The sequence below is a fragment of the Macrotis lagotis genome, chromosome 7, assembly GCF_037893015.1.
Source record: "Macrotis lagotis isolate mMagLag1 chromosome 7, bilby.v1.9.chrom.fasta, whole genome shotgun sequence".
Lineage (NCBI taxonomy): Eukaryota > Metazoa > Chordata > Mammalia > Peramelemorphia > Peramelidae > Macrotis > Macrotis lagotis.
Genome location: NC_133664.1, coordinates 184359861 through 184377019, shown reverse-complemented (window position 1 = coordinate 184377019; position 17159 = coordinate 184359861). Strand labels below are relative to the sequence as shown.

Here is a 17159-nt window from a genome sequence, read left to right as displayed (position 1 = left end):
ACAAATTTCCTAAGCTTCAAAAATCAATAGTTTGGGCTAAATTGGGGTCTCCCTTATCTTTTTTAACTCTAAATCTGTGATCCTAGGATCCAGAAACCTCATACCAGAAGGGAAGTCAAGATAGGTGCTAGACTTGGCAAACACCTGACTCTGTAAATAATTAAACTAAGTATATCTAAGTAAACAGAAAGAAATTGGTTACTGACATAGGAGCAATCTCATAATCAGTAGCCCATGTGCACCAGATCATGAAGGAGAAGTAAAGCAGAGGTCATGTAAATAAATGGAGACAGGGAATAGATATAAGATGTTGTAGAAGTAGGATTGACAAGATTCATCAAGTCATTAAATATGATGACTAAAAGTGAGGAATTGAAAATGACTCTGGGGCTGAAACCCTGGATAAATGGAAGAATCGGATGATTAGGAAACACCCAGCTGGAGATGCCCAGTAGAAAGTTAGGTGCGACTGGATTATGGAAGATAAGATCACTGAGCAGGTATAAAGAAAGGGGTCAGGAAAGATCACAGATAATGATCTAAGAAAAGAGAATGAGCAGTGTTCCCAAAACAAGGAAAGAGTATCCAAGAGAAGGAGACAACCAACAGTGCCAAATGCTCTAGAGAGGTCAAGAAAGATGAAAATAGGAAAAAAAAGTTGCAGATTTGGTAATTAAAGAAGCAAACCTAAAATAGAGTACTTTTCCACGGTCAGTGTTATAATGCTATATAATTATAATGTTAATGTTCCATGGACAGTGAATTTCAGAAGTTAAAGCTTCTCTTACATGCAACAAAATCTGAATAACATTTAAAATATATATTGAATTTACTCACATAGAAACACAACCTTAGTATATATTCAAAGACAACTGCATCCAAAATAAATGTTAAATACACCTATCTGTGTGTGTGTTGAGGGAGTGGGGGGAAGAAATTTCTTACAAATTTCTTAATTATCTTGAAATCTCAGAAGTAACAATATAATGAAAGATGAGAAGTAAAGAGAGTTTAAGGTTCAAGGTCTCTGAGCCTCAATTACTTCACCTGTAAAGTGATGTTTTGTTTTTTTGTTTGCTTTTTTGTCCTTTATTCTCAAAGAGGACCATGACAAGCACATGAATTGGATTTGAGTGAGAGGGGGCTGTGCTAAGTTCACCAGCTCTACTTTCTCCTCCCGAGCCATCCAGATCCAATGGTTCAATATGAATCAAGGTGACTGGAGTTGGCCCTGGATTCGAGGCAATCAGAGTTAAGTGACTTTGCCCAAGGTCACACAGTTAGTATGTGTCAAATGTCTGAGAATGGATTCAAATTCTGTCCTTGTGACTCTAATCCAGGGCCATTTCCAGTCTATCTGATTCACCTGTAGAGATAAAATCATTATGTTTTAACCCTGGGCTTATCGTAAGGAAAATGCTTTATAAATGCTTTGTTTGTATAAATTAACCATTATTATCTTTAAAATTCCTTACAACTTTACATTCCATGACTCAATATTGTACAAACTCTGTTTGACCCTATGGCTTCCATTAGAGCAAGGATCTGGATTCCTGATTTACAGAAAACTGATACCTGGGAAAGTAGGGCAAGTATGAACTTTAATAGCATGCAGTTCAGCAAAAAGGCAAAAAATGAAAGCAATGCACAAGTACAATCAGGCAGTACAGTGGTCTCACAGTGCCAAGGTCTCTCAAGTGTGGGAGATGTATAAGATGGCAATCTCTCAGGAGTATTCACTGGAGAGTGGGACAGAAGTGGAGGTAGGGGTAGAGTAGATTGGAAGCCTCAACCAATCAGGAGTCAAAGTTACTCACAGTATCAGAATGAATAAGGACAGTCAAAAAGTACAAGCTATCTGTTACTGTTTACATGCTTTTGATCATTAGTCTAAGTGATTCTATATTGGAGTTATTTTACTTGTAACTACAATATTAAATATGTTATCATTTTCTCATAACACATAATCTTTGATGGTTGCTCTTTGTAATTAAAAGAAAAACCTGGAGATTTCAGGATTCTAGTTTTTCATTACATTACCTAAATATTGTTTTCTTTTCAAATTATCATATTTCAGAAACTAAACATACCTCCTGCAAATTCTGATCTTCTTGAGTCCAAGAATTTAAAACATGAGGTCCAGAGTCACTAACAATGAAATTCACCTGAAAGGTTACAAAGTTGTATTTAAAGATTACATTCAATTTACAAAAAATTTTTTTTATGTTGCCAAGTTACCAAGCAATTACATGGCAGCTACATAAAAAAGCCTTTCAATTTAAATATAAAGAAAAAAATATATAATTACAGTTATCCTTTCCACAGAATGAGGTAGTGTCCCCAAAATCTGATAAATCTACAGAAATTTTTGGCCCTCCTAACCAGAGAAGTTGAAATTTTTTTCATAGGGTGTTTATTATACCTTACTTTAAGATTTGCATTGATATTAATACAATATTGTACACATATTTTATGCATTTCTGAGTTTCTTAATTTTTTTCTAAGTTGTCTGCTGGATTTCAAGTATCAACTAAGGCTTCCACAAAACTCCCCCCAAATTCCCATTTGATTTCTTATACCAACTCATGATCTATGGAAATCAAGATGGGCAAAGTCAAAATGTAGAAGGGATAACTGTATTTACTACATATGTGTGTAAAAAGACAGACAAATATATGGATACAGGCATGTACAAACACATAACCAAATAGCTACAAACAGGCCATGAAATCAGAAAGAGCGGTTTTCAAATTACTCCTCGGACACATACAAGTTTCAAGTCACTATCCTCTAAATAACCTAATCTACTTTTTTTTATTTTGAAGCAGTTAATTCCATATTAAGTTATATCATATGCTATGCATATTTGTCTACACTTTCCTTTTTCTTGTGCATGCTTTCATTTTTTTTGAATTATAAAGATTTTATTTATTGAGTTTTACAGTTTTTCCCCTAATCTTACTCCCCCCCCACAGAAGGCAATTTGCCAGTCTTTACAACCTAATCCACTTCTTAAAGATTAATTGCTAAGAAGATACACTGATGAGGCAAATTTCCACATAAATAAAATCAGAAGTCAAGACCATAAAACAAAAAGTACAGATGTAGATATGCATATATTTAATACGTACTTACATAACTGGAAAGAAAGAGAATGATTAGGAAACAAGGCAGGAAATGTAACTTCACAATTCAAGAACAGTTCAATTTTGCAAGTATCATCTATGTCTAATTTCCCATTCCTTAGACTGTGATCTATATTCTGTATTTTATTTTAATTGGTCATGGGAACCTTTCTTAAACCAGTTTGTTCCCTCAAGGTCTCTCTGACACTAGCATATTTGCATTAGGAATGTAATCTATTTCCTGAGCAACTTAGAAGATACTTAGGGCCGGCTAGGTGGCGTAGTGGATAAAGCACCAGCCCTGGAGTCAGGAGTACCTGGGTTCAAATCCGGTCTCAGACACTTAATAATTACCTAGCTGTGTGGCCTTGGGCAAGCCACTTAACCCTGTCTGCCTTGCTAAAAACCTTAAAAAAAAAAGATACTTAGCCTGACTTCCTTGACTCCAAACAATATTTCTTATGATTGGTACCCTTTCTTGTGGCCTATCCCATGATAACAGGATGATGGCCAATGAGATTTTCACTGCACTGTGTAAACTCAAGCAGTTCCTCACAAGCTGGAGAAGCTTCAAGTTGAGTTCCAGCAACAGACAGTATGTCTGTTCATAGAAGAGCAGCTTAACTAAGCACAGAAAAGCTCAATACCAGAAGACTATTCATCAGATGATGAATTTTTTTCCTACCACAGCAAAGTCACCAATAATGTCTACTAAATATTGTGACTCACATTAGTCAAAGGGCAAAAAAAAACTATTGTATTTACTGTTATTCCTACAGGTCATGGAATCACCCTTGACCAGAACTTTGCAAAGTTTATCCTTTGGGCCTAGAATATTTTTCCTTCTCAAACCCAATTCCTGGAAGATCTTTCTAAGTACAGCTCAGTTGTTACCTCCTAAAAAAAGACCTTCTTGAATCCTCCAACTGTTAGGGCTCTCCACCTCTAAAATTATTCCACTTGTAAAATTTACCTCTAAAATTTATTTCATCTATGTTTTGTGTATATCATGTGGACATGTTACTTTTTTTTGCTTCTTGAGTACAAATATGGTTTCATTTTTTTCTTTGAAACTCATCTAACAGAATGCCTAGTAATGGAGTAGGCACTCAATAAATACTTAAGTATCTAAACTGGCAAAATTATAAGTCATTGAAATATGAAAGTATTGGTATTCTTTAGAATATAATTTTCCTAATACTGCCAAATTATTCTGGTTCAATTGTTCATCACCTTATATTAATCTCAGAGATAACTTATACTAAATGTAATATAAGAAGTACCATGACCTTTTAAGTCTAAAACAATACTAATATAATTAAATATAATAGATGCAATTACAGTATACCTCAAATTCTGAAACACTGATTACTCACCAACTTTTTGAAAGGAAATATATCATACATAATCCTGCAGTATTCCATGGAGGATTCTACTGAACAAGTCCATAATGATTTAGATATGGGTGCCAGTGGTATGATTCCTTGGGTCCTATTTTTCACCAACATGTCAAATTCCACATGCTGTCGGCATGATTCTGCCATGTAGGGACAATGATCCACAACAAATACTGTTTTATGAGACTCAGAAAAAATTTTCATTTTTTTTAATCTGCAGAGAAATAAACATGAAAACCTTTTTTAAAAATGTAAACAAATCTTGATTAGTACTTAATTTCTCTTTAATGAAGACTTGGTAAGGGACTTGACTAATAATTACATTATAATACAATTTGACAAGTTCTCAACTCTATTCAAAATGTCTCTCAGTTTTTTGTCTAAGCCATGTTATATTGTTATATTGCATTATACAGTTATAATATTAGCTTTTTGGCTAAAATTGTCATTGGTCATAATATTTTGGTGCATGTTTTAATCATTCAAAATACATTCAGTGTTAACAATTTCATATAGTCAGCTCTCTAGTTAGCCATGAAAAGTACAATGGTCTAATAGTTAAGAATTGAGTTCTGCTTCTGGGCAAATCATTTATCTACTTTGGGCCATCTCTTCTGTAAAATAAGCATAATGCTCATACTACCTACCTAGTGCATTCAAGTGTTTACAATTTACTTTTTTTTTTTAGTTTTTGTCAGGCAATGGGGTTAAGCTGCCCCCTTTTTCTTTTTTTTTTATAAGAAATCTGCAAGGGAGATAAGTTTTATACTTTTTTTAAACTTCACCTGTTATTTCATGAGTTTAAGAATCACTCAATGAGGGGTGGCTAGGTGGCACAGTGGATAAAGCACCAGCTCTGGAGTCAGGAGTACCTGGGTTCAAATCCGGTCTCAGACACTTAATAATGACTTAGCTGTATGGCCTTGGGCAAGCCACTTAACCCCATTGCCTGGCAAAAACTTAAAAAAAAAAAGAATCACTCAATGTGAAACTCCTTCTAACAATGCTGATTAGCTCTTGCTCAGAAATTCAAGTCTTTCAGATTTACCAAAAAATAACTTGCTCAGGATCACACAATCAAATGATTCTGGACTGAAATGAAGGTTTTTATTTCTTTGAGACTTTTTATTCAATGGACTAAGAGATAGGCAAAACAAGTTTAATTATCTCTATTTTACAGTTGGAGAATCTGAAACTCAGAGAAGGTAAATTACTTGTTTGGGGTCTAGTAAGGATGTGAATTGAAGTCCATATCTTTCAGTTTTTATGAGGAAAATGTTTTATAAATTTAAAGTACTACACTGATATTATCTACCTCAAATAATAATAAAAAATGAACTTAAAGTCAGTATTATAAATCATGAGAAATTATTTGAACTTTGAATTAATATAAAAATTAAGCTATATAGCTTTTAACAGTACCCTTGACCCTTAGCATAGTGCTTGATCACAGTAAGTACAAAATAAAAGTTTCATTCATTCAAAAAAAATTAAGCTATATGGCTTTTTTTTCTTTGTAACTTTTGATGACCAACAAAATGAATAAAAAATCTGGTAACAGGGTAGCACCGGGCCTGGAGTCAGACACTTAACAATGGCCTAGCTGTGTGGCCCTGGGCAAGCCACTTAACCCCATTGCCTGGCAAAAACTAAAAAAAAAAAATCTGGTAACAAGAAAGGTGACAATATAAAGTCTGGAAGAGATCAACTTCTAAAAAACTAAAAGATGGATGACTCTCCAAAGCCAAATATACACAAAGAGATGTAACTTTGAAAAAAAGAATAACTTTTAGAAGTGGAGTAGGTATTGCTTATAGTTCAACTATAAAAATAGGTTTACTTGTTTAGATTTTTCCCCCCCACTAAAAAAAAACTGTATATTTGAAACATTAAACAGACCACCTTAAAAAAAAGCATATGGCAAAGAAACTTTAGTGTCCTTCTTCAAAAAGAAGCTTTCTACTTGATAGGATTTGTTTCCAGAAGATATTTTCATTTCCTCCTTTCAAGGATTTCTGGTTCATACAGGACACAGCTTCATGGAGGCTCTTTTATAGAAAGCGCCAGACCTGAAGTGTCCAGGAGAAGCAGCAGAGGGAGAAAGCGCCAAGCGGGTGGATGAGGATACAAACTTCAGGACGGGAGATCCGCTTACTTTTATGCCTGGTCCAGCCGTGGAAACGAGCCAAAGGCTAGGAGCCGCGGCTCCTCTGGGACAGGCTGCTGGGGGTCGGCTGCTACCGGCGAGAGGAGGGCATCGCACCTTCATTCATCTTCTCGCCCCCGGGTCCCTTTCCCAGTTCACACATAGACAGACACCACGCAAAAACACAAACACATTCGCGCGGCGCGCGTGCGCAGCTCGCCGGTCCCCGCCCCCCACGTCGACTCCCCTTAGCCCCGCCCCTCCGGGGGCCCGTCGAGCACCCCTCCCCCTCAGCGGGCAGGAAGCCCGAAAGGGGCGGAGACAGGGAGGAAAAAAAAAAGTCTCGGCCTTTTAGGGCTTTCTCCCCGATCGAGACCCCTAGTCACCCCTTGGAGTGGACGGCCTGGGTGGTCGGGGCGCCCTCGCTAGCCTTGCAGCACGAACCGCAGCACCGACCACAACGCATCCGGCCCCCGGATCGCGGAGGGGCCCCCCCTCGCCTGTTCTCTCTCCGCCCTGCTTGGGTTCCACTGGCAACGCTCGCGAGACTCACCGAGAGCTCGAGAAAAGCGAGAGGGAGGGAGGAAGTAGAGAAAAAAAAGAGGGGGGGGGGCGTCCTGCGCCTCTCGCGGGAGCAGTCCGAGAGTGTCACCGGTCAACTCTCCGCGCCGCGACCCAGAAGGGGAAAGGGGCACCGGTAAATAAGTCTCGCGAGGCTGGAGGTGTTCTCGCCCCTCTGGTCCCGCCTCCCCCCTCCCCCACTCCTGGCGTTGGAGGTTGTGAGAGCGGCCCGCCCTCCCCAGTCCGTGATGGGGGCTGGATCCGGCCGCTTCCCTTCGCCGCCGGCTCCTCTCCGCTCTGCTGTCACCCGCTGAGGGGACCCGGCTCGGCGCTGCGGCCCCGGAGGGAGGAGTGAAGCCCGGCCCTCCTGGGGAGCCGGGGCCCCGCCGGCGGCACCCGCCCACAGCCAGAGGCGGCGGCGGAAGACAGAGAGAGAAGAGAGTAAGTACCGGCCCCAGGGAAGGGGGAGAGGGCCGGCGGCAGCTCTGACACCTGGCCGCCCCCGGGCGCGCGGGGAAGACGAGTCAGCGCCTCCCTCCTTCTCCAGCGCCGTTCCGGCTCTTAGCCGCTCCTGGGCCCGGGGAGGGGAGAGGAGGCCCGGGGGTCCCCGCCTGAGCTCCTGGGGCCGAGGTCACGGCTCTTCTCCAGTCTCCCCCAGGGAGAGGCCTATTGGCGGCCGATGTAAGATCCCGAAAGAAAGACAAAGGTTATGTAACTAGCTTTGAACCGCTGTCGTCGTGAAAGGATACGCCAATCCGGAATGGCCCGGAGTGCGCTTCGGGCCGGGTCCAGCGCCGAGCCCCGTCTCTGGCTCGCAGCTTCCCAGCTTGCTAGAGAAATATCGGCCCAGGCCAGCTCCGCTCCTTTCCCCCCCAAGTAGGTCTAGCACATCCTGGGACTCTGACCTGCCCAGGCCAACTCGGCTCTTCTTGGAACACCTGGCAAATAAATGGGTGGCTTCTTAAGTGGATTGCCGAGAGTCCACTTGGATACAATGTAGATGTTGTTACTCGTCGGCTTCTCTTGTGAATTAAAAGCTCCGTACCTGATACATAGTAGCCACTTGACAAAGGACTTGTTAACTTGTCAACATTTGATACATTTTCTGAATTAGCACAGTGCCAGGCACTCGACAATTCAGTAAACATATGTGCTGTGCTCAACTCTGCTTAGCGCTGGGGATACAGAAAGAGGAGCTTACAGGTGGAGATGACATGCAAGCAAATATGTACAAAGCAAGTCATATGATTAATGTATAGGAAATTATTAAAAGAAGGAAGGTACTGGAATTAAAGGGCTGTTAGAGAAGGCTTCTTGTGTAGGGTGGGATTTTAATTGCAGCTTAAAGGAAGTCAGAGAGATCAGTAGTTGTATCAGGAAAATTAAAACCATTCCAGGAATGAGGGGATGGGAGTTTTTTGAGTGGGAGGGCGACATGATCAGATCTACATTTCAGGAAAACCACTTCAGTAACTGAATGGAGGATGGTTTGGAGTGGGGAGATACTTGAGTAAGCCCACCCATCAGTAAGCTGTTGCAGACACTTAATAAATAGTTGTTGAATTTAATGTGATTGTAAAGAGGACTGTATTGTGAGAATCTGAGCATCTTTTATCAAGTCAAGCATTTATTAAGGGCCCCCTGAGCACTGTGCTGTTTGAAATGCTTGGAATACAAAAAAGGGCAAAAAACCCCAACCCCCTCTTTCTAGAAACTTGGATCATGATGAGGAAGACAATGTACAAACAATTATATAGAACAGTATATATATGTATATATATATATATATATATATATATATATATATATATATATATACAGAATAAATTGGAGGTAATCTCATAGGGAAGGTACAAAGAGAACTGGGAATGTCTTTTTGCAAAAGGAGGGCTTTTGAAGAAAGCTAGGAAGCTGAGATGAGGAGGGGAGAGCATTCCAGGCATGGGGTCAGAAGGCTTCAAGCAGGACAGAGGGAGTTTCTTGTATCAGGAGCATCACAGCAGCAATGTCATTGAATCAGACAGAGGAGTAAGTTTTAGTTTGGAAAAGTAGGAAAAAGCCAAGTTAAGAAGAGCTTTAAAAAGCTTTTTTTTGCGTCCTTACTATCTCTGTAGATAGTAGCTTATCTTCTTTAAATTTCAATTTTCTCATATGAAAAATGAGAGCCAGGGTGGCTAGGTGGTGCAGTAGATAGAGCACTGGTCCTGGAGTCAGGAGGACCTGAGTTCAAATTTGACCTCAGGCACTTAATAATTACTGAGCTGTGTGACCTTGGGCAACATCACTGCCATGCAAAAAAAAAGAAAAATGAGACTCTAAACTGTATGATCTCTTAAGATCCTTTTTGGTGACTATTCATATTTTTGTAGCAGTTTAAGCACCTTTGTCACAATATCCTTGTGAAGTGAGTACTGTAAGCTACTATCTTCATTTTATAAATGAGAAAACAGGATCTGAGCATTTAAAAGTCACTTGCTCAATCACACAACTAGTAATGTATACACTGGAATTTGAACCTATGTCTTACTGAACTTACAGTTCAGCACCTTTTCCACTATACCACCACATGAAGTCCTACTATTAAATTTAAGGGCATTTCACTCTACTCTGTGTGGCACATTCCATCAATATCTTTGAGAGGAACAAGAATCACATAGATGAGAGAGAATTTGGGGACAAGGACCTCTTAGAGTTAAAATAGGATTTAGGACAAGAAAGAACCTTAGCGATCTTGTAATACAAATCTTTCATTTCACAGACAAAGAAGAAAGATCCTAGGATCAGTTCATACATCATAGACACACAGAATCATATTCCTCCTTCAGATAATCAGATGTTGATTGTAAATTGTTCTGATATTTCTCCTTCCTGGGCTTTCTCCTTCCTGGGCTTTTTATGCACTGGGGAAGAAGTTCAGTGGTTAAATTCATTGAACAAAAATTAAGTGCCTGCCATTTGCAAGGTGATATGCTAGATTTTAAGAGAGATTAAAAAGTTAAATAAGAAGGGCACAATTCTCTAGAAGTTTATGATTTCTGATTTTCTTTAGAGAATTTTTAAATAACATACTGAAGAGTTTTAAATCTTAACTAGTTGCTGATACATTACTTCTAAACAGACCAATATTTACTGTTTTTCTCTCTAATGAACAGTGGATTCAATAAAGAAATGATGACTTCTCTTCAGATTCTTAATCAAATAGGAAAACTAAGCAGCTAGCAACTACTACTGAGGGTGGGCGGTGTGTTCTTTTATCAGAAACAGAATGTACTGACGCCTCTGCCAAAAATGTCTTTGTGCATATCTTTAAACTTTAAGGTAGATGAGAGACAATGTGGCTCATACAAAAAAAGGAAAAACTTTTTATCTTTTTTCTGTATAAAAAATTTTTAATTCATACACTTTATTTTTTTAAAATTTTTATTAAAGATATTATTTGAGTTTTACAGTTTTCCCCCTATCTTGCTTCCCTCCCCCCACCCCCACCCCACAGATAGCACTCCGTCAGTCTTTACTTTGGTTCCATGTTGTACCTTGATTCAAATTGGATGTGATGAGAGAGAAATCATATCCTTAAAGAGAACAGAATTCTCAGAGGTAACCAGATCAAACCATAAGACATCTGGGGTTTTTTTTTTTTCCCGAATTAAAGGGAATAGTCCTTGTACTTTGTTCAAACTCCACAGCTCCTTATCTGGATACAGATGGTACTCTCCTTTGCAGACAGCCAAAAATTGTTCCCAGTTGTTACGCTGATGGAATGAGCAAGTCCTTCAAGGTTGAACATCACTCCCATGTTGCTGTTAGGGTGTATAGTGTTTTTCTGGTTCTGCTCATCTCACTCAGCATCAGTTCATGCAAATCCCTCCAGGTTTCCCTGAAATCCCGTCCCTCCTGGTTTCTAATAGAACAATAGTGTTCCATGACATACATATACCACAGTTTGCTAAACCATTCCCCAACTGAAGGACATTTACTGGATTTCCAATTCTTTGCCACCACAAACAGGGCTGCTATAAATATTTTTTGTACAAGTAATGTTTTTACCCTTTTTCCTCATCTCTTCAGGGTATAGACCCAGTAGTGGTATTGCTGTGTCAAAGGGTATGCACATTTTTGTTGCCCTTTGGGCATAGTTCCAAATAGCTCTCCAGAAGGGTTGGATGAGTTCACAGCTCCACCAACAGTGTAATAGTGTCCCAGATTTCCCACATCCCTTCCAGACAATGATCATTATCCAATTCATACATTTTAGAGAGAGGTCTAGAACTAGATTCCCAATAATTAGTTAAGATAAACAGTTAAATTGAGACAATTATAACTTTAAATTGGGGGACAAATAGAGGCTTGTGAGTTTATGAAAGTCTTTTCCCCCTAATGATTTGTTTTGAAATAATATTGTTTAATTCTAAGCAAGGCAAATATATTTTATTTTTTAAAAAGAGACAGTGTAAAGGTGAAACTAGAGACCAACCTTGGAGTATAAAAGCTTTAGCTTCAAACCCAGCTTCTGACTAGTTATATCTGTGACTCTTTTTTTAGTCATTTCACTTCTCAGTGTCCCAGTTAACTCTGTAAGATTATAAATTTCAGACTAGTTGCTGATTTATATTGGTGGAAGGAGTAACTTATATTGATGAAAAAACAACATACAGTACTTTAATGTTTTGTGGTTTCATTTACAGGAAGTGAATATGCAAGTGGTATGTACCTCTCTAAGCATTTTTTTCTGAAGCATTAAATTACTCAGATAAAGTTATTAAATACTCTAGTTCTCTTCCCTAAGAACTTCCCTAAGTTCAAACCCTAAGAAAAGGGGTTTGAAATTTTTATTATTTTGTAGTATACAGTACCACAAATCCCCTTCTTTCTGTGTTGGCATTTGTTGTTATATAAATTTCAAAGGAAGAACAGTTATCTAAAATTTTATTCTGGGTTTTGATTGTGGCATTTTATATGTAAACTTTGAAGGGGAACTCTTGAAACAAGCAAGAGGGGGTGGGGGGAGGGAAGCAAGATTGGGGAAAATTGTAAAACTCAAATAAAACCTAAAATTAAAAGAATGAACTCAAAAAAAATAATTGCCAACAAATTTAGTAGATTATATAATTATTAGACATAAAGACATTCATTCAAAAAATTCATCAACATTTCCTTTTTTAACTAAAATTTTCTATTTATTGAATCAATAAATATTTAAATATAGAAATTTAAAAAGATATATAAAATAAAACTTCTATTATATAATTTATTTTAGGAAGATATTAAATTTAATATCCCCTTTTCCTTTTGTTCACCTTCCTATAATACTGCTTGCTTTCTTTGGCTGCTTTAAAAACATAATAAAAAAAATTATGGTTGATCAGATGAGAAAATGTTCACAAAACTCTTTGCCAACTTTAAAGCAGCTGTATACATGTCAGACACTAGTATAGGGTTTTAGTGAAAAAACTATTGGGCAAATACCTTAGGGAAAGATGGTCTTGAAAATTTTACTTTGCTTTTCCTTTTTACTGGGGAGAGCTAGCCTGATCTAATACAGAGGTTAAGGGACTAAAGTAGTAAACCCTATTTAGAAAATTACAAGCAGTTAGGTGACATAGTGGATAGGGTATCTGGTCTGGAGCCAAGAAACTCTTCTTCATGAGTTCAAATCTGCTCTCAGTCACTTAATATCTGTGTGACCCTGGGCATGTAGCTTAACCCTGTTTGCTTTAGTTTCATTATAAATTGAGCTGGAGAAGGAATTGGCAAGCTATTCTAGTATCTTTGCCACAAAAATCCCAAATAGGGTCACAGAGTGTCTGATCTGACTAAAATTAGCTAGTCTCGCTCTTGGGGTTTAAGAGTTTTTATAGGGTATACTGAGAACCCATTAAATTTAGACAGAAAAGTCATTCTCAGAAATCTCCAAGTAGTAAACATTTGGCTTGAAATGTTTTTCTTAATTTTTCTAAAACTGCCCACCTAAAGCCAGTTTTCGAAATTTAGTATATTGTAATCTACAGTTCCTTTTAGTATTAGCATGGTTTTTTTTTATCAGATACATTTTATTACTCACCACTCAACATAATATTGGCCAGAGAAGTGTGTTTATGATGACTATTTGTTGATTAATTTAAGTCACAGTAAATTTTCCTATCCAAAATCCATTCATCAAATATCTATTGGATATCTAATATGTACAGAATACTGCTAACTTTCTTATAAACTTCAAAAAAATAAATAAACCATGTTCCCTATCCTTGAGATTAGAGTCTAGATTGGAAAATAATACAACTATAATATAAGCAATATATTATAAGAGCAATAAAAAACCATATCCACTTGACTTCTAAAATAAATGCAAAGTTCCTGCAGGAGGGGGGGGCAGCTAGGTGGCACAGTAGATAGAGCACCAGCCCTGGAAATCTATTATTGTTGTTGTTGTTGTTATTACTATATTATAACTTTCTAACTAAACAGAGCTAAAAATTGGCCAGTGGTTTCACTTGCTAGTCATTGGAGTACCAAAAACCTATAGGAATTGCAGCCTCTCTCCGATGCTTGACTGGTAGGACCTCTATGGGTAACTCAGAAGTAAGGAGATCTACATTCCTAGGGTACCTGCTAGAGTCAAGCCCAATCTTTAGTTTTTTGCAAGGCAATGGGGTTAAGTGGCTTGCCCAAGGCCACACAACTAGGTAATTATTAAGTGGCTGAGGCCGGATTTGAACTCAGGTACTCCTGATTCCAGGGCCAGTGTTCTATCCATTGTGCCACCTAGCTGCCCCAAGCCCAATCTTTTTAACTAGACCCATCAATAAACTGTTATAGGGAAGTCCCAACAAGAAAATTTCTCCTCCTAATGCAAACTGCAACTGCTCTGCAATTTAGAGAGCTACTTGGAGGCTTTGAGAGGTTGATTTGCAACATCTTATGCTTGATGCTGCTTGTGTCAGAATCCTGACTGCAGCTTACAGTAAAGATTTCAGAGACTATTCTAACTAATCTTATGTTTCTCTAGTCTTCAACCCTTATCAACATTTACAATACAGCTTTTAGCATCTAATTGCATATTGTCTTTCCTTGGATTTACCTATACAACTAGTTATAACTCAAATACTTATTGAGTACTTTATATACAAGACATTGAGATTTAAGAAATACTAAAGAAACAGTCTCTGTCTTAAAAGGCTTAAGGGGAAGATGGTGACAAGAGTGGATCCTGTCCTAGGCACTCTCTCATAAATCTTTGAAACTAAGGACTCTAACTAAACTTTCGAGAGACAGAACCCACAGAGGGACCCAATGAGGCAGTTCTCCTACTCAAGGGAGCAGAAAGGCTCTGCTCCCCGGGGTTAGAGGGGTGGCCCACCAAAAGCGAAAGAACTTCAGCCTCCCAGAGGCAGCCCCAGGGTGCTGGGAGCCGCAGCTCACAGCAGCGGGGGCAGTTTCCTGACCTACGCCCCAGGGAGCACTGGGCACAGATTGGGGGAACAGCCGTGGTACCTCTTCCAGAGCGAGCATGTGAACCTCAGCCCTCAGAGCACACACAGAGAGCAGCTTGGCCACAGCATTCCAGATCCAGGAAACAGAAGCAGGCAGAGCCGGTAAGCCGGAACCCCCAGGGCATGAGTCCATTGAACCTAGGGAGGGGAGTGAAGAGAGAGAGACTGCCAAGCTCTGTCCTCTGCCCCTGGAACAGGACTCTAGGGCTCTGACCACATTCAGATCCTGATCGCAGTCCAGGACCCCCCATAGAACAGCAGGGCCACCCCCGACCTGAGCCCCGTGGCAGAGGGGTTGACCCTAACCCTCACACACTGAGACCCTTGTGGGAGTGTCCCAAAAGCTCAGGAAGCACCCCCAAAACAGGCTTAGGCTGGGAAAATGAGCAAGCAGAGAAACAAGAGAAACACCATTGAGAAATACATTATCTATGATCCCAAGAAGGATCAATATACTCAATCTGAAGATGAGGAAGCACAAGCTCCTGCATCTAAAGACTCCAGTAAAAAATAGAAATTGGGCTTAGGCTATGACAGAGCTCAAAAAAGACTTTGAAAATCAAATGAGAGAGTTAGAAGAAAAACTGGGAAAAGAAAGGAGAGAGAGATGCAGGAGAAACATGAAAATGAAGTCAGCAGCCTAGTCAAGGAAATCCAAAAAAATGCTGAAGAAAATAGCATGCTAAAAACTAGCTTAGGTCAAATGGATAAAACAGTTCAAAAAAGTTATTGAGGAGAAGAATGCTTTAAAAAGCAAAATTGGCCAGATGGAAAAAAGAGATAAGAAAACTCTCTGAGGAGAACAAATCCTTCAGACAAAGAATAGAATTCAGGGAGATTGATGAATTTACCAGAAATCAGGAATCAATACTTCAAAACAAAAAAAAATGAAAAATTAGAAGAAAATGTGAAATATCTCATTGAAAAAAACAACTGATATGGAAAACAGACTTAGGAAAGATAATTTAAAAATTATTGGAATACTTGAAAGTCATGATCAGGAAAAGAACCTTGACATCATTTTCAAACAATTACTACAGGAAAATTGCCCTGATATCCTAGAAGCAGAGGGCAAAATAGAAATGGAGAGAATCCACTGATTCCCCCTGAGAAAGAGATCCCAAAAAACCAACCCCTAGGAATATTATAGCCAAGTTCCAGAACTCCCAAGTCAAAGAGAAAATATTACAAGTGGCCAGATGGACACAGTTCAAATGTCATGGAGCTGCAGTCAGGATCACACAGGACTTAGCAGCAACTACATTGGAAGCTCATAGGGCTTGGAATATAATATACCAGAAGGCAAAAGAGCTTAGAATGCAACCGAGAATCAACTACCCAGCAAAAATGAATGTCCTCTTCCAGGGGAAAAAGATGGACTTTCAATGAACCAGGGGAATTTCAAATGTTCCTGTTGGAATGGCCAGAACTGAAGAGAAGGTTTGATCTTCAGATACAGGACTCAGGTGAAGCATAGGGAGTGGAGGAGAAGGGGAAAATAATGAGGGACTTAATGATGATGAACTGCATGTATTCCTGCATAGAAAAATGACACTGATAATACTCATATGAACCTTCTCAGTGAATAGAGCAGGTAGAGGGAGCTTATATAGTTGAAGCACAGGAGAAAGCTGAATTCAGAAATAAAATATGGAGTAAAAATTAAGTCAATAGAAAAAAGGGAAATGTAATGGGAGAAAGAAAAAGGAGAGGGGGAATAGGCCAAGATATTTCATATAATAAGATTTTTCTTTATTATAATAAATATTGTAATAAATGAGCTACTGCAATGATATGGAAGGGGGGGAAGGCAAGGGGGAATGAGGGAATCTTTGCTCTCATCAGAGGTGGCTAGGAGAGGAAACAGCATATATACTCAATAGGGTATAGACACCTGGAGTAAGAAGGAGAAGTGGGGGACGGGGGAAGGGGGGGACGTGAGTGATGGAGGAGAGGATGGACCACAGGGGGGGAGAGTGGTCAGATATAACACATTTTCTTTTTTACTTCTTGCAAGGGGCTGGGATTAGATGGCCTGTCTGGGACCATGGGGCCAGGTGGATGCTGGGCCTAATGGGTGGTATTGGGGTTCAGGGCCTCTGGGCCCCGGGGCCAGGGATCTGTCTGCTGCTCCACTCAGCTACCCTACAGCAGAGTCAGAGTGAAAGGAGAGAGAAAAATATAGTACATGGTAGTGGAGAAATAAGAAAGGAGGGAGTTGTGATCAGCAATGGCAACAGTGGAAAAATATGGAAGTAATGTTTGCAATGGACTTATAAAGAATATGACCCACTCATGACAGAGTTGTTGGTGTTGGAAGAAAGACTCAAGCACATTTTTTATTATTATTATTTTGGTGGGGGGTGCAGGGCAAATGGGGCTGGGTGGCCCACCTGGGGCCACATAGCAGGGTGATCGTTGGGTGTCTGAGGCCAGATTT

General features: G+C 39.4%; 2 protein-coding genes across 3 annotated transcripts in view; one reads left to right on the top strand and one right to left on the bottom strand.

The window, feature by feature from the left end:
• Positions 1–6913, bottom strand: part of INTS13 (integrator complex subunit 13) — a 28840-nt gene extending 21927 nt beyond the window's left edge. Inside the window, exons 1-3 of the mRNA XM_074194196.1 lie at positions 6678–6913; positions 4502–4736; positions 2091–2165 (exon numbers count right to left, since the gene is read on the bottom strand). Coding sequence (XP_074050297.1) covers positions 2091–2165; positions 4502–4726 — 300 coding nt within the window. The 5' untranslated portion in view covers positions 4727–4736; positions 6678–6913. The remainder of the gene's footprint in view (positions 1–2090; positions 2166–4501; positions 4737–6677) is intronic.
• Positions 6914–7300: 387 nt separating this feature from the next.
• The window catches only part of FGFR1OP2 (FGFR1 oncogene partner 2), a 33823-nt gene continuing 23964 nt past the window's right edge, over positions 7301–17159 (top strand). Inside the window, exon 1 of one of the 2 annotated variants that reach the window (XM_074194198.1) lies at positions 7301–7670. The gene's annotated coding sequence lies outside the window, so the exon portion shown is untranslated. The remainder of the gene's footprint in view (positions 7671–17159) is intronic. The other variant, XM_074194199.1, reaches the window with a different exon arrangement.